The 19846-nt window shown below is 37.9% G+C and overlaps 1 protein-coding gene across 2 annotated transcripts in view; it reads left to right on the top strand.

Annotated features, from left to right (window-relative positions):
- The window catches only part of RUFY2 (RUN and FYVE domain containing 2), a 29157-nt gene that overhangs the window by 4086 nt on the left and 5225 nt on the right, over positions 1 to 19846 (top strand). Inside the window, exons 1-13 of one of the 2 annotated variants that reach the window (XM_008642743.2) lie at positions 2198 to 2371; positions 2861 to 2978; positions 4177 to 4278; positions 5343 to 5466; positions 7060 to 7121; positions 7683 to 7748; positions 9506 to 9575; positions 11152 to 11253; positions 11706 to 11822; positions 12397 to 12564; positions 13738 to 13835; positions 17685 to 17804; positions 19553 to 19682. In XM_008642743.2, coding sequence (XP_008640965.1) covers positions 2242 to 2371; positions 2861 to 2978; positions 4177 to 4278; positions 5343 to 5466; positions 7060 to 7121; positions 7683 to 7748; positions 9506 to 9575; positions 11152 to 11253; positions 11706 to 11822; positions 12397 to 12564; positions 13738 to 13835; positions 17685 to 17804; positions 19553 to 19682 — 1407 coding nt within the window. In that variant the 5' untranslated portion in view covers positions 2198 to 2241. Of the gene's footprint in view, positions 1 to 2197; positions 2372 to 2860; positions 2979 to 4176; positions 4279 to 5342; positions 5467 to 7059; positions 7122 to 7682; positions 7749 to 9505; positions 9576 to 11151; positions 11254 to 11705; positions 11823 to 12396; positions 12565 to 13737; positions 13836 to 14704; positions 17482 to 17684; positions 17805 to 19552; positions 19683 to 19846 lie in introns of those variants that run through there. The other variant, XM_017746312.1, reaches the window with a different exon arrangement.

Here is a 19846-nt window from a genome sequence, read left to right on the forward strand (position 1 = left end):
TGCTCATCCAGCCGCGGAGGAATGTCGCCTCCTAGGCCGAGCCCCTCGTCAGACCCGGTGATGCTGGCGACAGCAGTGCCACCTGCAAATAGCCCTTTCGGGGGCTGCTGCTTCGGGGAGAAGAGCTCTGCAGAGCTTGTTTTGCTGTCTGTGCAGTACCCCGTAGAGTACTCGAGCAGCAGCTACGATTTAGGATTTCACACACGATGTTAAATTCTAAATCTTGATTTTAAATTTTAAAATATTTGTTTATCATTTATTTTTTAAGAAGCAGATTAAAAAAAACCATGCAGGTACGCTGCACTTAAAAACAGACCTAAAATGCATTTCACCTCAGAAAGAACAGACAAGAGGGCTGATAATTAAAAGGATAGCAGACATAGAAGTCTGTCTGAGGAGGATCAGCTCCAGAAGTCAAAATGAGGTCACCTGACAAAGGAATTTTTATGATGCCTTTAGGGAAATAGACAGGATATGTAGCAAGGGAGAGCTACCCACCTGAAGTCTGCATTGAGCAAGGCGTTTCCTACACTAACACTTGTATTTAATACTGTCAGTAGCAAAGCTAATAAAAAAGCAGGATGTGTGCTTTGCCAGCACAAAGGCTCCTGTTGTTGCAAGCCTCCTCCTGTCCCAGCCAGGGATGCTGTGCTGGTGGCTGCTCCTGGTGGGGTTGATCAGTCCCCAGCAGCTGAGCAGGAAGGAAGGAAGAGACGAACCAGTGGGCTGTGGCTGCTAACTGAGTACAGTTTTGCCAGAGCCCTGTCTCTAATTATCTCTGTTTGTTTTCTAATGTCTTATGAGGTTTTCTGTTGAAGTACTGGGGAACTATAAAAGTAGTTTTTAAGGCTGTCTCAGTACATAATCTCAGTCTTTTTTTTTTTTTTCCTAGAAAGCAGAGATAGGTTATGTTGTATGATAGTAGGGTAGTTGGGTATTTGGCAGGCAACTAGGGAAACAGAATACTAGATAGTAATTTCCAGGGTTTCTAGTATCTAATCCCTAAATGCCTAAACTGTGCAGGAAATGACACAAGTAGTTTCATTGCTGTTGAGGAGCTGAGAAAATATCCATTTGTTATGATGATTTGGGCTCTTTGTGCTTTCTGATGTGCAAACAGATAAGGCCCTATACCTATACTCAGATTTGCAGAGGAACAGGCTCACGTTTTTTCCTCAGATGCATATTTTTTCCTCAGATATTTTGACATCTATGTCTCAATGTCTCAAAAAAAAAAAGTGGTTTTTTTTTACTTCATTTGTTGGATTTAATTAAACAGTAAATCATCAACTCTTTTGTTTCTTTCCAGGTTACTTTGATCATAGTGAATAAACAGAGGCTTGTTTTGTCTCTGAGAAAATAGTCTGGCCTGAACGCTTGACTTGTTTCATTATAAATGAAAATAAGCTTAAGAATTTCCTGAGCACTCTGTTTTCAGTAGCAGGAGTTCTGAGAAGAGGAACCTTGTCCATTCTGTCAGACTAAGATGATTGTAAAAAGCTGTGGGTTTTTTACTGACTAGATTTAATCCCCAATTGTATTTTTGCAGTGTACACTTGGTAAAGTTTATCAAAAATTTCAAGTTAAAGCAAAACCTTTAATTCTTAAGATTTTCCATGTAGAAAATACTTTGTGGCTAGATGAGAAACTGAATTTTCAGTACGTAATATTTTCTAGAAAATGCTCCTGGTTTAGTGGCAGCGACTCTGTACAGCCTGAGAAGGAAGGCATGTGTTCATGTCACTGTGAAATTAAAGCTGCAGTGGAAAGTGATAATATATAAAAAGTGTGATGTCTGCTTCTGTAGGTAGGCTGTAATACACCAAATAAATACATAAATTAATAGGAAGGCTGCTTTGATACCATGGGAGGGGCACTGGTTGCAGCCATGCAGCAGTTTGGAGTGCAGCAGAGGTGCTGTGTTAAATTGCAGTGACTTGGCTGCTTCTGAGACCTGGTGAGACAACATGGTACCTAAGAACTCTCGGGACTTCATTCACCTATTAAAACACTAGGAATGTGTTTTCCGTGGGATGCTTTTCTATGACATGGTGGTTTATAGCACCTACTGAATTGTTCTATTGAGTTTATTAGGTTAAGGTAAGTTTTTCTTTGAACAAGGCAGCTATGAAGCACTTTATTTCTTTGTGTCACTCCTAACACTTGAACCATAACATTTTTTTCTCTGTTGTCTTAGCTGTAAAGGACCCTACAGCTGTAGAAAGAGCAAATCTATTGAACATGGCTAAATTGAGTATCAAAGGACTCATTGAATCAGCCTTGAGCTTTGGGCGCACTCTGGATTCTGACTACCCACCTTTGCAGCAGTTCTTTGTTGTCATGGAGCACTGCCTGAAGCATGGCCTGAAAGGTGTGGAAATTGGTCTAGCTGCATATTTCTCATCCCAAACATGCCATTTTTCTTCCTTTCTTTCTTGAAGTAGGTAAAAAAATATGTAGTGTTGCATAAAGAATTGAAAAATATGCAAATGGTCACCTTTTATAATGAATAGTGTAATTATTAATTCTTCACATATATTTCCACATTTACCAACTTGGTTTCTTGTACACCATTTGTTGTAAGCGGTCCAGGGATTACCACAGCTGCATGTGTGTATTTAGCATATATTTTTAGCTAAACGTCCTTTCTATATTAATTTTATTTCAGCACATCGATTTTATATTCACAGCAAAGTAATTTAGAAGTTGGCTTTGGATACTGGTGAGCTGACCAGTGTCTCAGTTAGGAATTATCTGGAAGTCTGGACTCAGCAGTTAACCTTTTCACACACCAGCTAGTTTGAAGGAAGCTACTCCAGTAATTTCAATTAATTCAGTTACTTGATTTTTCTTTTTGTAGTAAGAAAATCCTTTCTAAGTTACAATAAAACCATCTGGGGTCCTCTGGAACTTGTGGAGAAATTATATCCAGAAGCTGAGGAAATAGCAGCAAGTGTCAGAGATTTGCCTGGCCTTAAGTAAGTAGTATTGGTAAAATGCAGCAGGAAAATAAAGGACCTGACTGAGAATCTGCACGTGTCTCATGATTTTATTTGGCATTAATCAAGCCTTTGAACAGCTACCACATGATGTTAGGGGAGAGCACAGGTGAATGGAAGGTGGATAACAGCAATGCAAAAAGGAGCAGGTTGTGTATCACTCACTCCTGCAATCTAGAACTGCAGCAAACATTAATGAGTGCAGGTAGCAAAGGCTCTATAAAACCAAAAGGTGACATACCAAAGAGGAAAGAATTAGGCAGCTTTTCAGATTCTTGCCTGCAGTGTCCTACTCAGAAGTAAATTTATTCTCCTCCCATTCCACTGCACTCTGCTTTTGTATTTATCTTTATAATTGGCCATACATGAAATTCCAAAAGGGCTTGGTTATGCTGTGATTGGTATATGGCAGCATAAGGATTCTAATTTATAGCTTTAGACCTTATCTAAAGCACATAGGCATGTAAATTATTATTTACTCTTGTGGCAGGCCAGAGGAAATAATAACCTTTGCCAAGTGTGTTGCTCTTATTTTAATACAACTTGTGAAGGTTTTTTTCATTTATGTGCTTACCACTTGTAAGTATGCAAGCACTAGAAGAGGAACTTGTAAAGGTCCAGGTGTACTTTGCTGGATATAAGTGTTTGCCAGTTACATCTGTTTTCATGGTTTTTTGCATTGTCTTCCTAAGATAGCCCTGAATTTGTACACTAGTAAAGGTAGGATTCAGAAAGTGTTGGGTAGAGCCAGAGAGTAGGACTGGGAAGGGAAGCTGCCGTGGTGGCTTGGATGGGCATTCAATTCATTTTCTTGCACTTCCCCTGAACTCTTTATAAACAAATTGCAGAAAGGAGTCCCAACAGTTGCAAATATTTTACTTCAGCAGAAAACAGGACTTTCAAGATTATCAGGCTCTTGTGCATTCTATACTCCTGTTTTTTCCAGGGTCTGCTCCCAAGCTCAGCTGAGTAGTTTAAAATTTTTCTGTTGTCCCAAAGCTTGGAGTCAAAGCCTAAACATTATGGCTTTTCAGATGGTGATGCTCAACTAATAGTTTAAAATACACCTTCAGAAACACCAATTGCTCCACCAGTAGACTAATAAGGTGTTAAAGACCGTGATTTAATCAATATGTTATTAATTTGGGACTGTTTGCCTTCATGCCCTTTGTTTCAGGACACCGCTGGGCCGTGCCCGGGCCTGGTTACGGTTAGCACTGATGCAGAAGAAAATGGCCGATTATCTTCGCTGTTTAATCATTCAGAGAGATCTCCTCAGGTAAACAATTAATTAGATTTTGTTTGCAATTTGTTTTTAGAGGTTTAGTCTCCTAAAAAATAATCCTGTGTTCCCCCACCGTGCAGAACTAGCGCTGAAACCTCTGGAGAGGAGGTGAATTCATCCCTACATCCCTACCATGCGTGTGGTTTCCACTGAGCTGCCATTGCACAGAGGGCTCTTGCTTTGAACTTTGCTTTCACAGTTCTAACACTGGCATTGTTCGCTTCTAGTATAACTTTTCCTGTCTGATGGAGTAATTAAAGCACAAACAGCGAAGGATACTTCTCATCTTAATTTCAATTTTATAAGCTATACGTATTTTTAAGATTTACTTTGTATGCCTAGATAATGCTGGTTTGTCAGGTTGTCATTGGTGTTCAGCAGCTATGGGCTTTTCCATTGGAAACACAGTTTGTTACATAGAATCTAAAATTTTATTTAAAATGTGCAAGGAGGAGAAAGTCCTGATGTTCTTTTGTTTAGTGAAGTATTTATATTTTATAAACCTTTTTAGCATTTCAGCCATTTATGCTTCTCTTTAATCCATGTAATCTCTTCCTTGGCTCCTTGAATTTCAAGCATGTATTCATTAAATTCCAGACATTGTTTCACACAAAGTAATTTTTTACCATTCTTCTTTTGCACTGCTTGCTTCTTAACAACTTAAGAGTTGTCTGACTCAGTGTGGCCAAACATCCGTTTGTTGCAGTATCTCTTCAAAACTGGCTAATAGCAGGTGTAGGGTAGAGCCTTTTCTGGGGTTTTTGGGTTTTTCTTTTAAAGGCAAAGTAAATCTTGTTACTCCCACCCCCCAACAATGTCTCAGCCATCTGGAGCCAAAGGCAGTATCCTTGTTTTTAATAGTCTCTGAGACAAACCATGCACTTTGAATTTTTAAATATTTATGAGGTGAAAGTATGGGCAGGCACAGTTCATCTTTAAGGATGTTGTAGTAAGGCTAGAATAAGAGAAATTTAGATGTGTATGTCACTTATTATTAATTTACTGGATGTATATATAATGAATAAATCAGTAAGATGCAATTTTCTGCTTTAACACAGTGAGTTTTATGAGTATCACGCACTAATGATGGAGGAAGAAGGAGCAGTTATTGTTGGGCTGTTAGTTGGGCTAAATGTGATTGATGCCAACCTGTGTGTGAAGGGAGAAGATCTGGATTCACAAGTAAGTCCATCCAGGTAAAGCAATGTATGTGCAATCTGTGAGATTTTCCTGTGCAGTGAATTTTGTTACTTTGGAGTTGTGACTTGTTAGAAATCTTCATAGAGACTGTTCAGGGTGTGATGATCCAGCTGCTGGATCTGTGGGGCTGTTGCCTTACCCCCTTATCACCAGCTGGGTCAGACGTTTAGATTGAGATAATGGTCAGAGTGCAAGGGTGAAGTTTTGTGCTTTGTCCTCAAATGGGAGCTGTTGTAGCAATGCAGAGCTCTTTGCATCTCACTTGTGTGACCCATCTTTTTCCTCTGTGGGACAAGGATAGTTCCATGATCAGTTTACCCTGCTTGCTTCATTTATTGTTGTTCTGGGACATCACAGGAATGATACAAGGACCTGAAACAAACACTCACTTATGACCTCATAAGAGGGTGACTACTTCGATTCTGCAAAGCAAGACTTGGAATTCTTCCTGCTTTACAACGGGCTTTGACTTTTAACCTTAATCTTTTCCAAGAAAATATTAACAGATTCTGTTTAAAGGCAGATACACCTGTATTTGTAAATAAATGTGGACTGTGTTCAGCCCTGATTTTTTTTTTCAGCTTCTTTGTGGAAAAGAATCATAATAGTTTAAGTGGTTATTACTATATTCAGTATGTATTTGATGAAAAAACAGTTCCTCTGGGAAAGAAAAGTCACAGCTAATTGGGTGTGTGTGCTTTTGAATCACATGGTTAACTTGTCCTCAGTTGTTCGTTCTAGTTACTGTCTAGTATTGGTTTCAGGCACTGATCTTGTGTAAAAGAAAATATAACATCAACAGGCCTGTAATTACAGAAAACTTATCAACTTGCTCTTCCACGTTGAGAATTAAATGTGTATTATGGATCACAAAATCTGTTGCTAGCTATGCTTCTGTTATCCAGGTCATTTGGTGGCCTTGCTGCATGAGAGATAAAACTCGATTTGAGAAGGTAGTAGTGGCTGTGCAGATGAGATTCTGAATGCAATTTGTCCAAATCTGACATTTGTAAAATATCCAGAATTATTCTGCTTGTGAAGAGTAGTATGAAGAAGGCACATTCTCAGAGAAGCCAGAAGCAGCAGGTTTTATTGAGCAGAAAGGCAAACTTCTGGAGCTTGATGGAAGTCATAGCCAGGAGCGTTGTTTTGGTATGTTAAAAAAATACTACTCAGTGGTGAAATGTGTTTGTGCAGCCATAGTGAATTGATTTAAGGTAACTTTTACAGATAGAACATTTCACCTTATTTAATAGCGATGGTATTTTGCTTTAATAGGAAAAATATATTTTAAAAAAGTTTTTGGTGGAGAGATTTTTAGAAAAGACATGGAAAGAACAAACAGGATCCTGACAGGAGAGCATTGTATAAACCAAGTAAACACTAAACTTAGTAAAATCTTGTTTAAAGTGTTATAGTTCAGGTTTTTCAGCTTCTGGCTGAAAGTGGACGAATCTTAAAAATGCTGTAACTGAGGTTTTATCAATTGCATAAGTACAAGGCTGTAAATACCAACAGCCAAATAACCATACAGTTATTTGTATGATATGAAGCTGTACCTTTGCTTTCCACCAGGTTGGGGTGATCGATTTCTCTGTGTATTTGAAGAGTGATGATGACATTGGGGGTAAAGAAAGGTATGTCCTCACAAAATACCTCCTAATTTTGCATGTTAACAATTTCTTGGCTGGGGCCTGTTCTTTTAGAAATAAGTCTCGTTCCCTTAAGATGAAATCTTCTGATCCTGAGAAAAATGCCCCAGTGTGTTGTTCTGTGTTACTAGTCAGCTGGAAGAATATTTGCAGTCTGAAGGAAACCTCAGCAGCATCACTACTGCCCCCAAGTAGTGGAGGCTCGCCAGGTGGCAGTGAAAAGGAACCTACAGGCATTTAAGCCCTCAGCTTGGGGTTTGGTCAGTGTTTAAAAGAGCCAGAGTTATGGCAGAGTAAATAAACATCCTTATCCTTCTCAGACTGTGTAGGTTATGTTTCATGTAGAGAAATCATTTGCAGTTAAAGCATTGGATTTTTTTGTGTCTCACTGATATATTGCCTTCATGAGTGTGAGATGAAGTTGCTTCCTTTCTTTTTAAAAACACGATTAAGATGGACATTTGCACATGGTAAATATGTGTATTTTCAGTCCATAGTTTAGCACATCATGTTGTTAAAGTTAATTTTATTTTGTACTTGCTTTAGAAATGTACAGATTGCTGCAATATTGGACCAAAAGAATTATGTTGAGGAACTAAACAGGCAACTGAAGTAAGTATTACTTTGAAGTATGGGTGTCAGGGTAGGCTTACAGGTAAATGCCTTTTGTAGCACAGCTCTGTGAGAGAACTTCAGAGAAAGAGCTGCAAATTCTTCATGTTTAGGCTGAAGATTTAGTGAAGTAGGAAAAGACACTCTTCTGGAGAGACTCAGGAAGTGTCAGTTTTCATGCTTTTGGACAGTCAAAACCTTTATTCTTCAAAGAAACACAAAACCAGCAGGCCAGAGTGGTGAACGTCCTCATGATTCATAACTTCATGGGAAGGAAAAGCTTGGTCTGGATTCTAACTGTGTTCTATTTAACAGTTTGTCAGAAGTAGTTTTGAGTGTTCTGGTGAATCTGTATATTTTTATTTCTTTGCCTTTCAGAATATTTTAGTTTTTGGCTTTAATGCCTAGGACTGAAACTGAATAAGCTCGTTGCTTGCTAGAAGCTACTTGTATGTGGTAGGTTGTGGTTCCTGTTGAAACAATTTTCAGGAAAGCAGCATTTTCCCCTTACTTTGCTGGATGTAACAAACCTAGTCCACCACTGTGTTTGTTACTGTGAATATAGAAGAACAGTGATTTAAATTCTATGAGGAGTATTGTACAAAACTAGACAGTCTGAGGAGCTAAAAAGCTAAAAAACCCCAACAAACCAAAACCAAACAACAAAGCCACAAAGAACTTCTGTAGAATCTGTAGCACAGGTGATCTGGATCCTTTTTGAAATGTAATCATCTTTTAAAGTTTTTAATGCTGGTAATCTGGATTGTTGGTTGCTATAAGGCTCCTGTTGGAGTAAGGATATTCTGCTCTGAAATGTTGTCACTGAGCAGAAACCTTCAACAGCACAGAAAATCTGAGCAAAGTGAAAGAAAATGAGGAGAAAGGAACTACCACAAGTAAGAACAGTGGTTATTTGTTTGATGCCATTATCCAGGTGAGCCTCTGTGTGTTCTCGTATGCTGGTTTATGCATAGAATTTCCTGCCAGATCAGTGATTCAGCAACTTTCCTCTATTTTACTTCAGTTCAGCTGTTCCTTTTTAGACATCCTAAAATGCATTAACCTTCTCTTCCCTGATGTTCTTAATGAACTGGCAACTTCCGAGGACACCACAGAGAAATATGTGAAAAAGTAAATGGTGTTACAGAATAGGTTTTCTGTTTTCCTGTGTGTGAAGTGCAGCCTGAAAAAAGGTGCTTCCTGTAGAAGTAGGCAATCAGGTTATGGAAAAGGCCTGGATGTAATTTGATACTGTAAAAAACAACAGAGTAATAAAAGGCAATAAAGTTCTGATGAGACTCCTAAATGAAGTCAAGGAGCATCAAGAAAGAGATAGCCTGAGGACAAATCTCAAAAAAATGCGGAGAAACAAATGATTTTGTAAAAGGAATGCGTTTTGGAGGAAGAGAATCTGGAGAATGGTTTTGTTATATGGGCGAAAGAACACTGGGATTGTCTTTTAAGGGAACTTGTTTTTCTTTTGGATGCAATATAGTTGTGAGGATAAAGGAAGGGGAGAGCACATGGGAAGTTTTAGCCAACCAGGAGTTTGATTTAGAGGGATGACATTGAGAGTTGGAAAGAAGTACATAAATGTTCAACAAAGGAGAGTAATTTTCTTAGGAAAACCTCCAATAATGGGAACAGACCTCTTAGCTCTTAACCATTAGTCACTGTACCTTGCATTAAAGCTTTTGAGCTTGGTTGAATGGGTTTTGATGTAATCTTGAATACCATTGTTTCTTTTTCTCTTTCAGTAGCACAGTTAGCAGTCTACATGCAAGAGTTGACTCACTGGAGAAGTCAAACACTAAACTGATTGAAGAGGTACTATTTTATTTTAGTAATGTATAGCATATTATTTTCTCTCAAAGACTGTTTTTCTAAATATACTTGCATTATTTTAATCTATGGAAGTTCTGGATAATATGTTCACCTTTATTTTGGCCTAAGGAAGAGGGGCAGCCGCTGCAGGGCTTTGAAGTCGGCTTGCCAGGTAGCCTCTAGCATCAGTAAATTAATTCTGTAGAATGTTACAGTTTCCAACTTTGGAAAAAATGAGAAGAGAATCCTTTCTTAATGCCAGATGTCAGTCTGATTTGTGCAGATGACTAGTCCAGAATGGATGACACCAGTTACTACAAAGAGACAGAAAGTAGTTCACCAAGCAATTTCTGTTCCAGTTCTCAGCTGTAGCCAAAGGATTGTTTCTTGCTTGTTTACTGTGTGCTTATATACAGGTTTTAGATTTGTCTGGTTCTGGGTTTGTGTTTATAGCCTATATTTCTGGTTACCTTTAATACTTGACTAGTTTCCAATATTTTTAGCTTTATAAGACAGAGCACCTTTTTAAGGTAATGAAGTGCTTGCCAGGTAGCCTCTAGCATCAGTAAATTAATTCTGTAGAATGTTACAGTTTCCAACTTTGGAAAAAATGAGAAGAGAATCCTTTCTTAATGCCAGATGTCAGTCTGATTTGTGCAGATGACTAGTCCAGAATGGATGACACCAGTTACTACAAAGAGACAGAAAGTAGTTCACCAAGCAATTTCTGTTCCAGTTCTCAGCTGTAGCCAAAGGATTGTTTCTTGCTTGTTTACTGTGTGCTTATATACAGGTTTTAGATTTGTCTGGTTCTGGGTTTGTGTTTATAGCCTATATTTCTGGTTACCTTTAATACTTGACTAGTTTCCAATATTTTTAGCTTTATAAGACAGAGCACCTTTTTAAGGTAATGAAGTGGAAAATTGAAAACTCTAAATTCAGCTGCTGAAGGGATAGCTAGCTCACTCTGTGAATAACGTACCCAGAGAGAGTGAAAACATTTTTTCTGAGTGTTTATTTCTCAGAGTGTTCTGGTTCCTTTACAAGCCTTCAGCCCAATTGTCCAGCTGTTTTGATTCTTTGGCTTATAATTCTGACATTAAAGTGTATATACTGTAGGGCCCAGTTATAAAGTGTCATCTTTTGTAAATATGTTCGTTTTTCATGTGGGGGAGGCTTTCTTATGTAAGCTGCTCCGTATGATATATTAAGATGCCAAAAAAGGGAAATAAAACAGGATGAACCTGAAGCCAAGTGGAAAGAAAAAGTTGAGGATGAGGAATGAGAGTTGAGGGTCTTTAAGTCATAATGTATCTTTAAGTCATAATGAAGCAATGAAACGAAAGCATGTTCTTCACCAGACATGAAACAGTGAAGTATCCTGAACATGCTGCTGCTGTGTAATGAAAGTGACTCATTACTAAAACCAGGAGCTTTATGTTTTCTTTAAAAACAACTAATCCTCTGTTTGGCAGACAGGGAGAATAGAGCAGAGTGTGTCTTGGTCTTGCATTCATCAGAATATTTTTTTCTTTATTTCTACTCAAAAAAGTGAGCTTTTTTGTTTGTTTCTTTTCAGTTAGCAATAGCCAAAAACAATATAATTAAACTTCAGGAAGAAAACCATCAATTAAGGAGTGAAAATACTCTGATTTTAATGAAGACACAGCATCATCTAGAGGTATGTTAGTTTTACCACTTCTAGTATTTTAACATAATGTGGTTAATTTTTGTTCAAAATTTGTACATCTTGTCTTGAAGTAAGCTTAACATGTCCAAATCTGAAATAACTTTCATGAGGGAAAGGACCTATTAAATCTGTGGAGCTTTATAAATGGCATAAGTAAATTAAAATTCTAGGACACTAGATTGTTTTATTACCTTATGTATATTTTGCATATTCAAGTGACACTGAAGGAGGACAGTACTGCAGTATAGATGTTAATATTACTCAATTCTCATTTCAATTCTCAAACCAATGGCTACAGAGCAGAAACAGCTCTTTCTATGTTTATCCCATGCTTGGAGAATGTGTTTTTAGGCTTTTCTTTATCTTCCTCACAAGTGTTAAATTTATGCCATTAAACTGCAGAACTTGCAATGAAGAAAGACAGAACCTCTGTATCTTTGTAGGCAACTAAAGTGGATGTTGAAGCAGAGCTTCAGACATACAAACACTCGAGGCAGGGCTTGGATGAGATGTACAATGAAGCACGCAGGCAGCTGGGGGAGGAGGCACAGCTGCGACAGGTGAGGGTTCCCTGGCACTGCGCCTCTGCAGCAGACTGCGCTGCAGAACGCTCAGTGTAGGAATATTTCTACTTTTGTTGAGTTTAGATGCTGCCTTTAATTTACTTCAGTAGCCTTTTCTCTAACTGCCTATAATAAAAAGGGAATTTTTACAGAGCATCAATATTTCTATAATAATATTGCTGAAGAACAGTAAAAACCCCACATTTTTCTTTGATAAATTTTTAGGTGAGTTTTTAGCAATACTGTATGCTCTCTATCTATGCTAAATCTTTCTTGTGAAAATACAAATACTTTAGTTCTATTTTTGTAATTAATATATAGGCAACTCTGTGCAACATTGGCAGGGTAATTTATTGAAATGTGAGTTGTCTTCTCCCAAAGTTAAAAAGCCCCATTGGTCAGTTAGTGTATGAGTGTAACATGTATGGGTAATTTGCAAAGCTAAAGAGGGGCAGAATTTCTGAAGTGGTAAAATAGGTGGTGCTGCAGCTCTGTTGGAGTTTCAAAACAGAAATAAAACATTACATAATTATTTAAATACTTTGTGTTGCATTGTGCTTGTGTTTTATAGGATATGGAGAATGAGCTAGTGGTTCAAGTTAGTATGAAACACGAGATAGAGCTTGCCATGAAGTTGCTGGAGAAAGATATCCATGAAAAGCAGGACACCCTCATCGGCCTGCGGCAGCAGCTTGATGAAGTTAAAGCAATTAACGTGGAAATGTACCAAAAGCTGCAGGTAAAGGGACAATCTGCTGTTAAACTGCTGAAAGGATCAAAGGGAGAGAAATGCTTTATTACCATTCTGTTCAGTTGAATGCTGCTGGTCCCTGGAGGTTTGGTTTCCTTGCGCTTCTTAGGTCAGCTTGACATTTTGGAACATTACCCATGCAAACATAACTTCACAAAAAGAAGTTCTTAAGGCAGTCACTTTCTGGGTTTAGGCAAGAAAAAAGTGTGAGGATAAGATCATGGCCTAATAATATCCTATGTGAAACAGAGAGAGTAACAGTGTACTGTAGCAATGACTTTTCTTTGGCCTGCGTTGTATTAAAAAGCCAGAAGAATGTAGGCACATAGTGGAGAGTTGAAGAGAAGCCCTGACCTTCCAAAGTAAGGGAAGGAAGACAAGATTATGTTAAATGGAAAAAGCTAATTACACTTTTGGGTTTATTTTTAATTCTGTTAACAAATTAAAAAAATCTCTAACAATGAAATCCCTTTTTTGGGAGAATATGGATCTCAGAGACCCCAAATGCAGTTAACAAATGACCAAATACCAGTGAGTTATTTATGCTGAACATGAATTTGCTGTATGGAATAAATTATGAAAACCAGCACAAGAAACCAGACAAATCTGTGGCAGAATGAGGGGAAAAAATTAGGACGCTGCGGAGAGACAATTGAGGTGATGGACAAGGGATTCTACTTTTCCATCTGCAAGTGTGAGGAAACTGGACCGGAGGTTGAGAAATAGAAATAGAGCTGGAGAAAAAAATACGAGGAGAATATTCTCCAGTGTTAGGATCTGTGGGGGTTTGATTTGTCGGAGAACCTTGGTGATTTTCTGGACTGAGCATCTTAGCTCTTTATTGGTAAGGTTCTGAAGGGCTACTTGGTCACTGAATTTAAGTTGATTTCCAAACTGATTAACTAAGGAAGGAAACCAAAGGGGAACATTTTTACTTATTGAATATTAAATAGCATCTACGCTTGTAAAGTATAAAACTACAAATTTTCTAGGCATAAGATTTTACATACTGTCCTCAAGGGTTTTTAGAAGGCAATCTTTAAAAAGAATCAAAACCTGAAGCCATTTCAACATTTTCCCCTTCAGATACCGAAGAAAAAGCCCCCATGAGATAGTGGTGTAATTATACCAATTTCAGTTTTAACCTCTTTTATAACACAGGTTTCTGAAGATGCTATGAAAGAAAAGAATGAAATAATTAGTCGGTTAGAGGATAAGACCAATCAAATTAATGCAACTATGAAACAACTAGAACAAAGGTACAGCCCCATCTTTGTTTCTCTTCATTCATTACTCCAACCCCTTACATCCTACTGCATTCCTACAGCCATTGAAATATAATTTTCAACTAGAACATTTACACCAGACTTTTCTGAAGCTTCTAATTAGTGCTTTGCTGTTGGATTTTTTTTTTCCTGTTTGACAAACACACTCACTTTAAATACAAACTTAATCTTTCAGTTTTCTTCCTCTACCATCTTTCTTCTGGTCCTAGGTTTTTATGCTGATATCAGAAGCTGTTCTTTCAGTTGTTTCAAAATTCTGATTCATTATTGCCTACTTTTTTTTCCCCACCTGAATGAAATGCAATAGAAACTGAAGCATTAATCTTGCTTATACTTAAGCATATGCTTAATATAAACATTAATGCCTTCAAGGATCACTGGTTGTTTGCTGAAGCTGTTGTAATTGTTGTCCATTGCTTTGGAAGTGCCATTATTTTCAATGACTTAATGAGTTTTCATGCTGAAAGGTTGAAAAGTGAAAGACTAAAATTCCAAAATACAAATTTACATTATGGTTAGACTGCATGTACTACATAATATTAAAATGTGATTCATATGTTTTAATTTAGTGGCCTTATATGCAACATTAACCTTTTTAATTGTAAAATATAACATATCCATAAGCCCTGTCATGTCGGTGTTTGACATGTCTTTTTTTTCATTTAAATCTGATTATGAAAAACATGCTTATGTATTAAAAAAATTAGTGACATGAATATTCTTTTATTGACATCCTTTTTTCCTCTTTTTTCTTTTTCTTTTTATTCTTTTATCCCAATTTTTGTTTTTACTGTTTTGCTGCCTTCATCTGTCTTTGATTTTTGTCCACTGCATTCATGAAGTGACAAAGATCTGTTAACTCAAACTAGGACTATTGCAATGTCATTCGTCAAATGTGCCAGCAATGAGGCTCAGCACCAGTATAAACTTGTCAAGGATATATCATTCTGAAAGCTCCTCCAGATCTCTTGTGTTGAAATTATTGCTGATAAAATAGGACTTCAGAATTTTCCAATTAAAACTTTAAAGTGGTATTAGAAATCCTGCACTGTAACTGATCGTAGCTGGGTTCTGTTTTGTTTTCTGAAAGAACATCATCTCCGATCTCACTTTACCCCTCCTAAAAAAAACAAAAAAGAGAGAAAAAAAAGTAAATTACTGCACTATTATTAAGCAAATGTAAGCTAGTTTTCTAATGCTATTGAATCACTTCTTTGTCAAATTTTATTTTAAGAGGTTAGATATCTTTACTTTGACTGTACATTTTTATGATGCTTGTTTCTAATTAGTGATTTTTCTGATTCTTTGGTACTAGAGATTTAAAAAGTAGCCCTTCTGGCTAATACTTCCCTTCTCCCCTGCTTATTCTTTTCACTTTTAGGCTGTATTTATCCCAAAAGCACGCTCTCTGTTGGGTTTTGTGGTTGTAACTAGCACTGTTTCTTAAATAGAGTGACAGGAGTTTGAGGAAAGGAGTTGAGCTCTATCAGAATGATGGATGTAAGAAAAGAGGGTGGTGTCAGCATCTGTGTTCTGTGTGTACAGTGAAGGAATGATAGGCTTTGGGCATCAAGCAGTTAAAGCACAGTTCCATCTCCCTGATGTCATGTGGGGTAAAATACTCTCGTAGAGTGAAAATGTGTTTGGAGCCTGATTTGTGTGGGACTCCAGACAGAGACAGAGTGCTCCAGCAAAGTCCGTAGCTGTGACTCCTGCCTAGCACAGCTGCCCTGGTGTAGGTGTAGTAGTGAGTAGGATTTACAATTAGGGCCCAGATCCTGAAGCTGCCTAACCTGTTTGTCAGCTGAGGATCTTGCCTGGCTGTGTGTACACTGAGATCAGCACCTGTGGTTGTGCCCAAACCCTTTTCCCTCCCTCCACGCATCATTAGGCAGCCTTTACAACTCATATTTCTGCTATGAGCTGCTGCTTGCCTGCACTGCAGAAAGAAGAGTTTAGGCTGCTGACTGCCCTTAATAAGCTTCCTGATGTTTGCTCGGAGTTTGTAGTGGAAGTTGACTGGGAAAATAATCTGTGTTTTGCAGCAGAAGGGGATGTGTTTGAAAAAGTGGGGACAGGATGCAGTAACACAGAAAGGATTTCTACTGCATGGTTATGTACTAGCTTATTCCTTGGTTTGGAGGCAGAAAAAGCCTTTAACATGAGCTGGCTACTGAAAAATAAAAATAAGTATCTTCCATCTGCAAAGAAAACCCAAATCAGAAACACTGAATAAGAACAACAGGTAGGCCATAGCAGAAAGGGGAGCCTTATCCATCTCACTGTTATTATGCAAACAAGTATCTGCCCCAGTATCATCTGAATGGCAAATCCAGCTGCAAACTGGGGCCAGCTCAGCATCTGCCTGAATTTCAGCAGAGCAGCCAGCCCTGGCTCTGGGCTAGGGGATGGTGCTGCAGCTTCTGGGTAACAAGCTCCCTTTCTGCCTTGCTTGTGGAAACAGCTGTGCAGTTGATTTTGTGATTTAGGAAAGTGTTTAACGTGCTTTTGGTGTTGATGTCTTCTGTAGTTTCATTCAGCTTCTGCACAGGGGAGGGACCTGCTTTTCCCAATACTGTCCTTCCCACGTTTTGGCCCTCTGTGCACTACCATTGCAAATGTGACTGAGAGCATTCTTAAAACCCCTGGGATAGTTAAGTGAGATAGCACACCCTTTATAAGGTAGTTTCACTCCAGCCTTTTTCACTTGTTTACTGGCAGCTTTTGGAAACTCCCTCTGGTGCAACTTCATCAGCAGAAGCACAAGTGCAAACATGTTGCTGACACATCTTTTTTTTAGCTGACACTGCAAGTTGGGATTTGTTCTGTGTTTGGTGAGTGGCTGGGAAGGGAGAAATCAACCATCTCACTGATTTCTCCCACCACTTACCTGAGAGGCCCTTAGAACAGTTTTGCAGAACATGGTGCATCAGATGGGGACATTCAGTGGTATTTTACAGGTGCTTGTGTTCTCCAGACAGGTGCAACCATGATACAGCACAAGTCCCCTTTCAGTACATTTACTTTTGTTACATTACATACACCTTTTTTTGGTTTGAAGAGGTAACCAGAGAGGAGCCACAGTGAACTAATGCATTCCAAGGGAAGTGTCAGCTGAACAAACCTGGAATTCAGAAATAAAAGATTAAATCAAAAAACAATCCCTCATTTCTTGATTAATCATTTTTATTTGTCTATAATATGGAGCTATTTTAACCAGTGTAAGAATGCATTATTTTTAATACAGACTATTTAAATTAATTATGATGTAGTTGAGGTAGTTCTATAAATGTAGTGGGACCTGTCAGGGTGTATTTTGTTGTGTTAGGCTAGTTAAGTTTTTTGCTGTCTGATTGCAGTGCTCTGTATGCAACCTTATGCCTCAATTGTTTTGAGCTGCTTTTGCACAACACATGCTCTGCCCTGTCTTAATGGGTGATTAGTGCAAGCCAAGTACAGGATTTACTTGGGGGAAAAAAAAGCTTCAAAAATAACATATGAACATATGCTAAAGGAAAAAGAAAAGCATCAAGTTAAATGCTTCAATTCTAAAATATGTATCATGCTTTGGCACCTGTTATTCATGAGCATAAAATAAAACAGTGATTACTTACAGTGATTATTCTCTTACTGTATGCAAACCCAGGAGCTAGTTCCCTAGGCATTGTATGGACTTCTCGTTTGAGTTTGTGAGTTTCCCCCAAACTTTGTTTTTATTTAGAAATGTTTCTATTTCCCCATTTTTCTTTTATTTGTCTTCTTCACCCTCTACACCCTAGTTCTAGCTTCAGTTTTACCCAAAGTTGATTTGAATTACACCAGATTGCAGCAAGCAGAGAAGGCTCAAATGGAGGCTGAGGCTGAGGATGAGAAACTTAAACAGGAGTATGTGAATAAATCTGAAAGCCTGCAGAACGAATTCTCCCAGAAGGAGAAACAGCTGTGAGTATTTCTTTCCTGTTTGGAAAAATGCACGGCAGTAAACATTCTACATTGCAATATGTCCTCTGTCCTAATACAGGCTGGTTGTTGTTAAATGGTTTTGAACAGAATGTAAATACTAAAGGTCTTTATGTTAGGTACTGGCAAGGCAGATGGAAATATGTCATTCCAAGAAAGCCAAGCTGGCTTTGGATGCCTCTAAAATGACATACAGCTTGAAAGGAAGGGGAAGAACAGCATTATTTCTTGGCTAAAAGTGCCAGCTTAATTCAGTAGGAAATTATCCTAAGTGGGGGAAATATGTAGTGGAGTAGTAGTAAAACACGCTTTAACAAAGCCCACAAGTAACTTAAAATGGCATAGCAGTGGTTTGGTTGATCCAGCTTAAGAATAAGGTAGAAGGGGTTTAACGACCTCTGCACAGGAAATAAAAAGTGAAAATCCACTGGAGTCATAAAAGTTAAAAACTAATGTAAAAGCCAACCCTCTAGTCTTTCTCCCGTTACATCCTTCAGTACTAATTTAAATCAATATGTAATGTTAAAAGCTCCCTGTAAGGACAGGTGTTTTCCGTCTTTGGGAAGATAAAGCATCAGTTATTTAAGTAAATCTCTGGCACAAAGACTGGGGCTTAAAAATTAGTGATTTCCAATCCAGCTATTAGCACTCCCCTGCCTCTGAGAACTCTGAATGTTAATACACTTGTTCAACTGTCATGACAAATGTTCACTTTACTACCACAGTCACCTCTGCAGATTTGGGCAAAAGAACAGTTCAGACCCCAGCCTTAGAATTCTGCAGTTCTGAAACCTCCAGGTCATGTTCACTTCTTTTCCAGCCAGATGCTGTGGTAGTGTCCCAAAATGTAAGTCTTTCCTTTAAAAGTGGGTTTGGTTTTAAAAGAGGAAAATTAATGTGGATGTAGGTTTCCCATCAAAAGACCTTGCATGAATACTCTGAGATTTTTTTTTCCTCTTTTACTGTTTTGGCACAGTTTAGATCTAGAAGGTTGAGCAGTGTGCTTCCACTCTTTGCATTCTCCATAACATTCTAAACACCAACTCTTCTGTGAAACCAATACTAAAATTCCAGCTAGAATGGGTCTGCCATCAGAGTAGTCCTAATTCCTTTAACTGAAGTTCAGTTAAGTTGATAGAATCTGTATGCCTCTTTATGCTGAACGTCACCTGTGTAGAAAGCTCAATAAAAATACTAAATTAAAGTCCTTCCCCTTTATTTTCAGTTCTGTTCAAAATGCCGTAAACCTTAGTCTAAAATAGAAGATTCACATCCAAGGGTGTAAAATTAAATAACTTTTATGGTATCAGAGATATCTGCAATCATTTCCTGCATCACCAATGACACTGTGGTTGGTTTGGTTTATTTTAGAAACAAGCTGTATAAAGTTAAGGGGCTTTGCCTTATGCATGTTTTAAAAACACTTCAGAATTTTGTGATTAGTTGTCTCTTATTCATTTCAAAGGTCAGCTCTTCAAAATTATGCCATGTTCTTGGTCCTTTAAATAAACTTACTTTGAAAAGCATTTGTGAGTGACAGTGCTTTGTTTATTACACTGGTATCTAAAATATCATTATATTGACACATTATTTCTGTTTTAGAAAACATGTAAGTTAATAGTTTATTATGATAATAGTCTATTGCACGCAGAAATAAACTTGGTCTTGTTTTTAAAAATGATACTGTTGTGCACAGTGATTTTTGTTCTGTTTTGTTTTCTCTGTTCTAGGCTTCAGCTGGAAACAGATTTGAAGATAGAGAAAGAGTGGCGGCAAACCCTAGAGGATGATCTTCAAAAGGAAAAGGAAACTGTATCTCATCTGAGAACAGAGACCCAAGAAATAGTTAATCTTAAGAAAGTAAATTCTGGAGCAAATTTTTACTAGTAATTTAGAAATTGACTGCAAAGTTAATTATGGACTTAGACATGGTATTTTAAAAAAATTCTGCAAATATATAAGAAAAATTACATTAATGTATTCTCACAAATAGAATAAGGAAAAAAGTGGGCTTTTAACTCCCC

The sequence above is a fragment of the Corvus brachyrhynchos genome, unplaced genomic scaffold (genome assembly GCF_000691975.1).
Source record: "Corvus brachyrhynchos isolate BGI_N302 unplaced genomic scaffold, ASM69197v1 scaffold279, whole genome shotgun sequence".
Lineage (NCBI taxonomy): Eukaryota > Metazoa > Chordata > Aves > Passeriformes > Corvidae > Corvus > Corvus brachyrhynchos.